This window comes from Dermacentor albipictus, chromosome 4, assembly GCF_038994185.2.
Source record: "Dermacentor albipictus isolate Rhodes 1998 colony chromosome 4, USDA_Dalb.pri_finalv2, whole genome shotgun sequence".
Lineage (NCBI taxonomy): Eukaryota > Metazoa > Arthropoda > Arachnida > Ixodida > Ixodidae > Dermacentor > Dermacentor albipictus.
The window spans coordinates 112,025,511-112,037,593 of record NC_091824.1 but is presented as its reverse complement, the minus strand read 5'-3'; the positions used below and the strand labels follow the sequence as shown (position 1 = coordinate 112,037,593).

General features: G+C 45.8%; 2 protein-coding genes across 2 annotated transcripts in view; one reads left to right on the top strand and one right to left on the bottom strand.

Moving 5' to 3' along the window:
• Nucleotides 1-12,083, top strand: part of LOC139059256 (uncharacterized) — a 284,919-nt gene that overhangs the window by 109,874 nt on the left and 162,962 nt on the right. The window lies entirely within an intron of this gene.
• Nucleotides 1-12,083, bottom strand: part of LOC139059253 (uncharacterized) — a 34,928-nt gene that overhangs the window by 22,119 nt on the left and 726 nt on the right. The window contains exon 2 of the mRNA XM_070537417.1: nucleotides 10,454-10,661. Within this exon, the coding sequence (XP_070393518.1) occupies nucleotides 10,454-10,661 (208 nt within the window). The remainder of the gene's footprint in view (nucleotides 1-10,453; nucleotides 10,662-12,083) is intronic.

Here is a 12,083-nt window from a genome sequence, read left to right as displayed (position 1 = left end):
TGATTTATTCCTGCTCAAGCTTGATATGCCCAGCAACACATTTATGTAGAAACGTTGTTCATTGGCTTTGTTATAGTTAATCCTTGCCTCCTGCTTTTGAAGTGAAAGCATTGAAACAGGTAAGAGTGGGGCTGTCCCAATGCCATTGAAGCTGATAAAACTCTGTACAGCAAGAGAACACATGAGCGAATAATTTCACCGTTAGTTTCCTTTCACTTGTGCTGTTTGAAACATCAAACCAATTTCGAAAACATTTACAAGAAAAACGAAGAGCATGTAGGAAGACAACAAGTTTAATAACTTCCCAGTAGAAGGTGAATAAAGTTGGAGAATCACGTGCTCAGTATTTTCGCTAATGAGCGCAGATATATGGAAAAGAATTCGCACGTTAAGGTCTACGCTGACGAGCTTTGCGCCAGCATAGCACCGATACTACACGCCCTGGAGAAGACTGTTTGCTGCGGCGAGCAACTGTGGAGTCATCTTGGATTCACTCGGTGACGGCAGCTACCTGCGACATCTCGGTGTATACCTTTGAGTCCTTTTTCACTTTCTTCTTTTTTATCCTTATGCCAATAACATACAAACTATGACTCAGACAATGTGACACGACAAACCGGCAGCAACAAGTATAACTTGTTATTGCTAGCAAAATTATGGGCGTTTACACTTACGACGTACAAGAGGCTTCAGACATGACAAAAAGCTTCGCGAACTAGTGCAAAAACTGTGTAAACACTACTAGCGGAACTCAACACGCATCGACAGAACAAATAGTGCGGACTTTGGTGAAAGAGAAGGGTGCATTTTACTACGATGTCTCTCACGGCTCGTAAATAGCTTTTGGGATGGTAAACTGCACCAGCTTTCAGTACATTCACTATCATCGGCCCCGACTACAGGGAGGAGGCTCCGGGGCCTGAACCCCATCCGAAGTTTTCCGGAGGGGGGGGGGGGTAACTGAGCACCCCCGCTCCCAGAATGTGATTACCAGAGTTCCGCTACCCACATCATTGGAGGTTTCTTTTGAATTGTCTCTGCGATTTCACTTAAACTTTTTGTGGCTAAAGGTTTACTGAGTCATTGTCGATGCGACGCGCATATCTTTTAATTCATACTTTCGCTTTATTTTTGCAAATTCCTGACAATAAGAAGACAATTACATTGGAAGCACCAGCGGCGGCTATCTCCTCGGTATTTTCTCACTTCAATATTTTTTGAAATTTTCACTGTGAACACCATGCGCAAACACAATATATTTACATATATACATAGGACAAAGTTTAATATATTTTTTACAGAGAAGGAGGTAGCCGTCTAAAAATTATTTCCAATAGTATGGATAGCATGTGCCTAGAGATTAGATATGTTGCTGTATGTGCACCTCACTTCAAATTGCTTTGCGGGCTTTATTGATCCTGAAAAAAGATGCATGCAGACTTCAGCGACCTCTTCTGCAGTCTTTTATCAACGGGGAGTGAAATGCCCGTGAATGATGTGTCTCAGTATTGCCTCTGTCCAATGGACTGTACATGCTAACGGCTAATGAAAAAAAATAACTCTTATAATAAATATAATACATGACATGCACACACGCATATATATATGTATATATATATATATCATTGAACAACCGAAATGAGGCCAAGCCGGATTCACTCAAACACAGAATTGTGTCCAGAAATTGCATTCTTGTGTACTTTTTATATACGTTATGCGTTATCTTCTTAAATAACCTTTCGTCAGGAAAATATTTCTTTATTGTGTCTATGAGCATTAAAACTTTCAGGAGGCGCACATGACCTTTATCATTGATGTGTATTTGTGCGACTGAATACGCACAAAACGCATTTGTCTTCCTAACGTGTGTCGCTGTATCCGCTTGTCGTGTGTTTCATCCGAGAGACTTACAAGTACTGGCAGTCGGGTGGGTTGGTTATTTACACTCGAGGAAGAATGGCGCAAACGAACAGGGACGATAGAGAAAAATTGGAGGACGCTTAAGCTTCGCCGTCAAGAGTGGAACGCGATAGCGTTATCGCAACCCGTTCGCACCGTCTACTCTAACGCGCTCCACCAGCCAAACGTCGCGATCGGCACAGATAGCCGGGCCCCGACACGCCATGAAGGCGGACGCGGTCATGGGACGAGTGGCGCGCCACGTGTCGGGGCAGCGCCGTGCATTGCATTACATTGTAGCGCCATTATATTGGTCTTCTATGTTTGCCGCAAGATGGCTCTGCGTGTGCGCAGAGCGCAGAAGAAATGTAGCGGAAACGTACTTCGCTACTTATGAAACTGCGACTTCTGTAAGTTACATGGTCATAATTACCGATATACACCGCAGTATAACTTTCTACGGCACTTTTCTAAGGCAGCACCGCATTCACTAGAGGCGAATTTGTCCCGCTTTGAAGGAACGAACTCGTCGCTGCGTGGTAGCGTCTTCGTCTCACACTCCGGAGACCCTGGTTCGATTCCCACCAGCCCATCTTGCAAGATGTTTTTTATTTATGAAGTGCCTTCTGTGATTTATCGCTCACGGCCAATGCCGCGGACACCGACGCCAACGACACCGGCTTTTCTGCGACACGAGCTCCTTAACGCTGTCGCGTTAAAACGCCGACAAGCGCATAATGCGTTCGTCCACGTTTTCCTTTCTCGTCTCTGCGCATTTGCGCCATTCCTCTCTGAGAGGGACGACAGTCTCTCGGTGGTGCGACCCAGGCTGTTAAACTGAAGTATCTGCTATTATGCGGTCTTGTAACTGCTGTTATTAAGCCGTTACTTCAGTTAACAATTCTTCGACGTCAATCGAAGTTTCATAAAGTGCTATATATGTATATATATATATATATATATATATATATATATATATATATATATATATATATATATATATATATATATATATATATAGCACTTTATGAAACTTCTATTGACGTCGAAGAATTGTTAACTCAAGTGACGGCTTTGATGAGTGACAATTCCGTCACTTCAGTGACGGAATTGTTAACTGAAGTGACGGAACCACAGGATCCGGCACAGATACAGTTCAACGAACAGAAGCACGTGTGAAAAATAACATGACTTTACTGACATTAATCAAGTCGTGTAAATTTTTACTGCGTGCATGTATTCCTTGATATATACCATATACACACCAGTAAAGAGCGTTTCTGGATCCTGGCAAATATACACAATGAAGTAGACGCGCGAGTACAGCGATTCATTGACGTTTCGGCCGGACCCCGGCCGATACGTCAGTAAATCACATACGTGTGTCTGCTTGTCCCATGATGATGACGATGATCATCATCACCATCATCATCCTGGTTACGCCCACTGCAGGCCAAAGGCCTTTCCTATACTTCTCCAACTACCCCGGTCATGTGATGATTGTGGCCATGTCGTCCCTGCAAACATCTTAATCTTATCCGCCCGCCTAATTTCAGCCCCCCCCCCCTGTTACGCTTCCCTTCCCTTGGAATCCAGTCTGTAACCCTGAGTGACCATCGGTTATTGTCCCTCCTCATTACATGTCCTGCCCATGCCCATTTCTTTTTCTTGATTTCAACTAAGATGTCATTAACTCGCGTTTGTTCTCTCACCCAATATGCTCTTTTCTTATCCCTCAACGTTACACCTATCATTTTTCTTTCCATAGCTCGTTGCGTTGTCCTCAATTTGAGTAGAACCCTTTTCGTAAGCCTCCAGGTTTCTGCCCCGTAGGTGAGTACTGGTAAGACACAGCTATTATGCACTTTTCTCTTGAGGGATAATGACAACCTGCTGTTCGTGATCTCAGAATGCCTGCCAAACGCACGCCAGCCAGTTCTCATTCTTCTCATTATTTCCGTCTCGTGATCTGGATCTGCGGTCACTACCTGCCCTAACTAGATGTATTCCCTTACCACTTCCAGCGCCTGGCTACCTATTGCAAATTGCTGTTCTCTTCCGAGACTGTTAAACATTACTTTAGTTTTCTGCAGATTAATTTTTAGACTTACTCTTCAGCTTTGCCTCTCCAGGTCAGTGAGCATGCATTGCATTTGGTTATTGTATTTAGATTGATCTAGAGAAATTGGCCACCCTGTATACGCAATGACTCATGACTTCGAGCGTGCCGGAATCTTGGAAGAATGCTAACATAATCCTAATCCATAAGAAAGGGACGCCAAAGACTTGAAATATTATAGACCAATCAGCTTACTGTCCATTCCCTACAAAGTATTTACTAAGGTAATCGCAAATAGAATCAGGAACACGTCAGACTCATGTCAAGCAAAGGACCAGGCAGGATTCTGTAAAGGCTACTCAACAATAGACAATATTCACACCATCAATAAGAAGATAGAAAAATTTGCGGAACATAAGCAACCCTTACATATAGCTTTCATTGATTACGAGAAAGCCTTTGATTCTGTCTACTTGCCTACTTCACTGCACATATATATATATATATATATATATATATAAACTACTGTAATCCTACATAAACAAACAAAATCCCAATACGGAAAGACGTCAGGCAGGGCGCTACGATCTCTCCAATGCTATTCAGAGCGTGTTTACAGGAAGTATTCAGAGACCTGGATTGGGAAGAATTGGGGACAAGAGTTAATGGAGAATACCTTAGTAACTTGCGATTCACTGATTATATTGCCTTGCTCAGTAACTCAGGGGACCAATTGCAATGCTTGCTCACTGACCTCTAGAGACAAAGCAGAAGAGTGGGTCTAAAAATTTATCTGCAGAAAACTAAAGCAATGTGTAACAGTCTCGAAAAAGAACAGCAGCTTGCGATAAGTAGCAAGGCACTGGAAGTGGTAACGGAATACATCTACTTAGGACAGGTAGTGACAGCGGATCCGGATCATGAGAGTGAAATAATCAGAATCAGAATGGGCTGGGGTGCGTTTGGCAGGCATTCTCAGATCATGAACAGCAGGTTGCCATTATCCCTCAAGAGAAAAGTATATAATAGCTGTGTCTTTCCAGTACTCACCTACAGTGCAGAAACCTGGAGGCTTACGAAAAGGGTTCCACTTTAATTGAGGACGACGCAACGAGCTATGGAAAGAAGAATTATGGGTGTAACGTTAAGGGATAAGAAAAGAGCAGATTGGGTGAGGCAACAAACGTGAGCTAATACATCTTAGTGGAAGTCAAGAAAAACAAATGGGCACGGGCAGGACATGTAATGAGGGAAGATAATCCATGGTCACTAAGGGTTACGGACTAGTTTCCAAGGGAAAGGAAGCGTAGCAGGGGGCGGCAGAAAGTTAGGTGGGCGGATAAGATTAAGACGTTTTCAGGGACAACATGGCCACAATTAGCACATGACGGGGGTCGTTGGAGAAGTATGGGAGAGGCCTTTGGCCCTGCAATGGGCGCAACCAGGCTGATCATGAGCGACATACATATATATATATATATATATATATATATATATATATATATATATATATATATATATATATATATATATATATATATATATATATATATATATATATATATATATATATATATATATATATATATATATATATATATATATATATATATATATATATACATATTTTAAGGAGTCAATCGGATTGGACTAGGAGCAGCGCAGCGGCGACACTCTAGGCGGGGCACGGACTCCGAGCGCGAGCGGTATTCACGAGCAAAAGCGTGGAAGAGGCCGACCCACTATACGGCTCAGATTCTTCGCTGCAGTTACCCCCGAGAATTAAAAGGGAGTCACCCGGCGACCTAACAGCATGTCACCATGAATGGGTCATGGTAGGTCTTCAGGCGGTAGACGTTGACAATGTCTCGTCCACGAGGGCGCTTGTCCGAAGACGGTACAACGCTTTCGATCGCGTAGTTTACGGGAAATGTGCGTTCGACGACGTGGTAGGGGCCTTCATACTTTGGCAGTAGTATCGGCGAGAGCCCAGGCGCAGTGGAAGGGACGGACAGTCCCACAAGCGCTCCGGGCAGGAACGTTGAAGCAGATGGGGTGTCATCGCGAACACTCTTCTGGCGCTCTTAGTCACTTGTAGTAAAGGCCAGCGCGAGCTCTCGACACTCTTCGGCATGTCTGACTGCGGCTGACATAGAAGCGCACTCAGATGCATCTGGCTTGTACGGAACAATTGTGTCGATTGTGTGCGGCGGGTGCCGGCAGTACAATAATAAAAAAAGGCGAAAAGCCAGTGGTGCTCTGAGTAGCGGTATTGTAGGCGCAGGTCACGAAGGGCAAAATGGCATTCCAAATTTGTGTGGTCGGAGGTTACGTTCATTGCAAACATGTCGCGAGCGTATGGTTAAAGCATTCGGTAAGGCCATTCGTCTTTGGGTGGTAAGCCGAAGTTGTGTGGTGCGCAACGTGGCACTCTTTGAGGGTGGCTTCGACGACTTCCGACAAGTAGACACGTCCGCGATCGCTGAGCAGCTCCAGCGGGGGACCATGACGCAGTATGAATCGTCTAAACAGGAAGGAGGCGACATCATGCGCTGTCGCTGGCAGTTTCAGCGTATCGCGTCAGGTGGTCAACAGAAACGATTACCTCGCGGTTATTAGCATATGTCAGGGGAAGGTGCCCGTACAAGTCGATGTCGATGCCCGAACGGCCGGGTAGGGCAAGGTAAAGGTGGCAGACCGGCTGGCAAGAGGCGTGGTGAAGCTATTTCAGAACGCATATTTCAGAACGGAGACTGCGGGGTACTACCAGCAACCACTGGCAGCCATCGGTGGTGTAATTGCCTCGGCGGAGTAGATCGTTGCGAATGGGGAAACGGTGGGCTTGACGGCGTAACGCGCGATTGGTTGGGTGTGCCGATGGATCAGCGAGCAAGTTTATCAGCGGGACGATCTAGTGGTCTTTGTGCTATTCCGAAGCGATGGTGCGAAGGCAGATGGAACAAACGGCAAGCTGGGATACGGAGCAGCGAGCGTTGTCGATGCGCAAGGGAGAGCGAGAAAGGGCGTCAGTGTGAGAGCGCTGGGGGCCGCTACGGTCGAACACCCGAATATCGTAGTCCTGCAAGTGAAGTAGTCAACGGGCAAGGCAGGCTGAGGTGTCCTTCAGGGACGACAACCAACAAAGTACGTGGTGGTCAGTGACGACGTCAAATGGGCGGCCATGCAAATATGGCCGAAACTTAGTAAGGGCCCAGATGATCACCAAACATCATTTTTCCGTCGCGGTTACTGCCAACTTTCGTAAGTGTGCTACTTGCATGAGCCACAATCTATTCGGAAAACCCGTGTTTGCGATGCGCAAGGACTGCGCGAAGGCCAGCGCCGCTGGCATCAGTGTGCAGCTCTGTAGGAGCCATCGGGCCGTAGTGACGCAAAAATGGAGGTGACGTCATCAAACGGCGTAGGATTACCACCTCCTCTTTGCACTCTGACGACCACGAAGTGAGGGGCCCACTGCTTCCAAGAAGATTTGGCCGGGGTGATATGATGGTGGAGAAATTTAGGATGTCGCGTCCAAAGTAGGAACACAGACAAAGAAAACTGCGCAAGTCTTTGGCGGATGTAGGTTTAGGGAATTCGGCAATGGCGTGAATCTTGGCTGTATCGGGACTAATTCGATCCTTGGAGACAACGTAACCTAGCATGGTCAGCTGCCGCGCTGCAAATTGGCACTTCTCTAAATTTAGTTGTAGGCCGGCGTTTCTCAAGCACGTCAAAATGCGACGGATGCGTTGAAGGTGCGTGGGGAAATCGGGAGTGAGAAAACGGTGTCGTCAAGTCAAATTCGCGCAAGCATATATTCCATTTCAAGTTTCGCAGAACGGTATCCATCATTCGCTCAAAAGTTGCGGGCGTCTTACAAAGTCCAAACGGCATTACATTAAATTCGTGCAAGCCGTCAGGTGTGACAAAAGCTGTCTTCGTTCGATCGTCGTCTGCTGCTGGTACCTGCCAATACCCTGAGCACACATTGAGCGACGAAAAAAAATTATGCTGCTTGTAGGCTGTCAATTCGCGATAACGGGTAAACGTACTTGCGAGTAATCTTGATGAGGCACCGAAAGTCCACGCAGAACTGCACAGAACTGTCTTTTTTCGCAACAAGAGCGAGTCACTTCGAGTCGAAGCATGCCGTCGACTTGCTCGTCAATTACACGACGTTCTGCGGGAGACACGCGATACGGGCTTTGTCGTAGTGGCTTTTGGGAGCCATAGTCGATGCACTGCGCAACAGTGGACGTCCAGCCCAGGGAAAATCGCCCGACATCGAAAGAAGAACAGAATGAATCTAACAGGCACATAAGCTGTGACCGCTGGGCTTGCGTAAGATTATCAGCAATGGAGGAACCAAATACATCACAGGGTGACGGAGCAGACGTACAGATAGCACTGAGCGTACTGTAAGTGACGCAGTGCGTGCCATCGGGCATGTCCATAACTTTCGTGGCTTCAATGGATTCCATGCTACTAGGACATTGCCCTCTCAGCAGCATCACAGTGTATGGGGAACCAGCGCTGGCCAGGAGGCGCTACGACATTTTTCATGCGTTACTAAAATATGCTGAAACCGTCCGATAGGGAGGCTACGAAGATGGCACGACATATTTAACGATAAGAAACGTGCGCCTGTATCAATGTTTGCCTAGCCCGATGCGGCCAGCCAAGTTCTGTCCATGACCATGCGCGCTGCGTAGAGCGCATGCGCTGCTACGTCCTAGCACGTCGGTTCCCTGCCATTTGAGGAGCCGTGAAAAGTGTGACTCAAGACAATCGGCGAATTTGCTGACACGAAATCACTGCGTGTGCTACTGGAAACTGTGTCTACCGCTCGCTAGGCTGTGTGTTACGGCGCTGCTGTCGGCACGTGAAGCTTCAGCGCTGGTTGCCCATTGGGGCGGGTTGCTAACAAAGATAGCGCTGGATTCCTAAGTGATTTCTACGGTGGCAAAAGGTAGCAGCAGACCTTCTAGGGTGCAAAAGCAGCGGGATGAAGAAAGTAGTGCAGCTGTGTCGAAGAGGGTGCTGCAATAGACCGACACAACCGTTTGCATATTTGGGGGACTGTGGTGTTGTCTTTAACGAGTAGCTTGTTCGAAGCCGAAGGACTGTCGGCAAGCGTAAAGTCTGGCGACTTCAAGATTTCTATTTCGCTCCCTCCGCAAGTTTCTAGCGCAATAAAAAAATGGTGTACAGAGAAAGAGGACACAAGATGGGTAACAATACACGTGTCGAGAATTTTCGCTTCCGTTGTGTCCCCCATGGTAATTATTGTGTTGCGATGTAAAAATCTTACTGCATGCAACCGCGCTTTCGTCGTTCTCAGTCGAGGCGGCAAAACTTCAATAGGCGATTTTTTGGGAAACATTGCTATTCTGCTTATCATTATGGTGTCACTTCAGGCAGGGTAAGTGGCAACATTGTATTGTAATTATAGCACCTTAGCATCTTTTTTCTCGGTATAAAGGTGTGCTGTCACTTCTCCATGAATTCAGTGTCTCGCAGAAGACCCAACAAGCAGGGCACGTTAAGAATGTTTCGACACCTATCATCAGAGATTTAGTCGCAGTAGGGTGCGGAGATGTACCAGTTTATGCAAAATGTGCTTCTTTCACCGATGTGTAAGCGTCCGTCAAGTTAAAGAAGGGGACGGTTGTCCAATCTGTCGAGGGCTAAGGTCAATGAATATTTCTCCTCAGTCATCGATAAGCTCGACAATCCAGCATAGATGGATAAAGTGGATTGCGTTTTGCATGACTAAATAGTCCAGAAAGATGGTCTCCTTTCTTGACAGAATTCTGGGTGGCTCGTTTTGGCGAATGCTTACACATAAGACTTTTAAAGGCCTGCTCCGATGTTTAGTTAAACCTGCCGTGGTTGCTTAGTGGCTATAGTGTTGGGCTGCTAATTACGAAAAAGCGGGATCAAATACCTGCCACGCTGCCACATCTCACCGGGGGAGAAATGCGAAAACACCCGTGCACTTAGATCTTTGTGCATGTCAAAAAAGCCCTGATGGTTCAAATGATTCCTGAGTCAACCTCTATGGCGGGCGTCATCATGAGATCCTGGTTTTGGCACGCAAAACCTCCTACTTCATTATTATTTTTACGGAAGAGTGACTTATGTGAGCGACTCTGGCCACGTACCACTGTGACCCCTTTCTTCTCTCACCCTTTCATTATCAAAACTCCTTTCCTACACATATAGGGCAAATAAAATTAAATTAGATTCCTGGTTAGGCTCTGCATTTTTCATTTCACTCTTCTCTGTTGAACTTCCCTGCCATTGCTTCTCACTTTTCTACGCTTTGTATAGACTTATTGCTCGACACAGTCAGACAACTCGGCTGCTATTACATTGTCTTCGCTGCGGCGTTTTTGCGTCCATTGGCCATGCTTTGTCTTAGCGATAGATCTTCCATATCTCTTCGACCATCTACGCTCGGGTGGTGAAGAATGTTGCTTCTATACCCACCTACACTGAAGTCCGGTATTTCACAGACGGACGCCACGTTGGCGCACGCTGCACCCAGAAACATCGGCAGCAGTTGCATCCGATTTGTGCTGAGGACCAAGATCTTGTCTCCAGCTTCAAGGCCCAGTCGCCATAGCGCTGTCCTCACGGCGTCCACCTGCTCTGCTACTTCGCTGTAGGTGTAGGCTTCGTCGGTTGTACCGTTGATCTGATTAGCGAAGAATATGAGAGGAAAGAAAACTTAATCAGACACTGGCGAATGATCCTTTGTTTGCTTCTAAAGACCGAAGCTTTCGGTAAAGTAATCGCTCCTGAAAAGGCATTTCAAGGGCACCAGCGCTAGGGCTCAGTGAACAAAAATGTACTATGTATAAACAAGGAAATGGGATGATTCGAGTGCGTTACATTCAGTGGATTCAGCATTGCGTGATGACTGCGTAGCGGAGCTAAGCTTGAATGATTCACAGCATAAAGTGTTAAAGCTTCACGATGCATTTACCTTACTCTACTGCTACTTTTATTTGGTGGTCTTACTGCGGCATATGCAGTAAAGCAGCAAACAACGAACTTCAAATAAAAGCGTTTGGCGCTGCGATGTACAGGTGCTGTAACATTTGCATCGCGAATTCGTTGTTCATAAACCAACCGGCGTGCACGTTCCCTGGAACAAGGTGCAGTCTTACAATTATTATTATTTTATATTATTATTATTATTATTATTATTATTTGAATTGAAAACATATATACTATACGCACATGTCAAGAAAGGGAAGCGAGGAGCAGGCTCGCAACTGCCACCTTAAGGGGCACAACGCCCCTTCTCAGTGGCTCACTGGCTAAGAAGTTGGGCTCCATTCTCGCGCGATCGTTGCATCATATCTGAGTTAACTTCTTAGGGTAGCTGACTGGTTGGAATAATCCAGTCCTAAGTCGGCAGCGATAACTAGCCTCTAACTTTAGAAGTCTGAAGCAGCACTCTCCTGGCTACGCCATGTAATTCGAGAAACTGTGAATTTGCTTTACTCTGGAATGACCAACATATCTGCTTAGTTGCTTTGGTACTTCAAAATTTTGATTTAAGCAGCGGAATCGTAACGCATATCCTATAGCTTTTCTGATATCGTGGACAGAGATCTCACCCCAGCCGGGGGTAGCTAAAGAAACAAATTACGTGTAATCAATTACTGCACTACTAATTATGTTATAAGTAAGATAACTTTTAATTGCCTTTTGTAGTAACGCTTTCTCCACGTCTGATATATTAATGAACAAATTTTCCTTTCTTTTTCATGTGAGACTTGTGTTTGAGCCTTACAGGGTTAAAGATCCTGCTCGACGACAGTGATTTCGCTAGCTGGAGAGTGAACGGATCTACGCTTTTCGTTGACGTGAATAAATCATATACGTGCAACGAATTTCCTTCAAATCACTGAAACATCTGCGCAGTGAGAGCATTGTGTTTCGTGCTTTTCTATTTGACTACATGAAACGGAGTTGGTTCCGAGCTAATGCTTCTTATTAAGCCAAGTTACCCTTTGGCGAAAGCGAACACAGGTGCGTTGAAATAACGTATCAAATTCATACAGACGTACAATTTATTATTCGCATGGGTCAACACTGGGCATAAAAC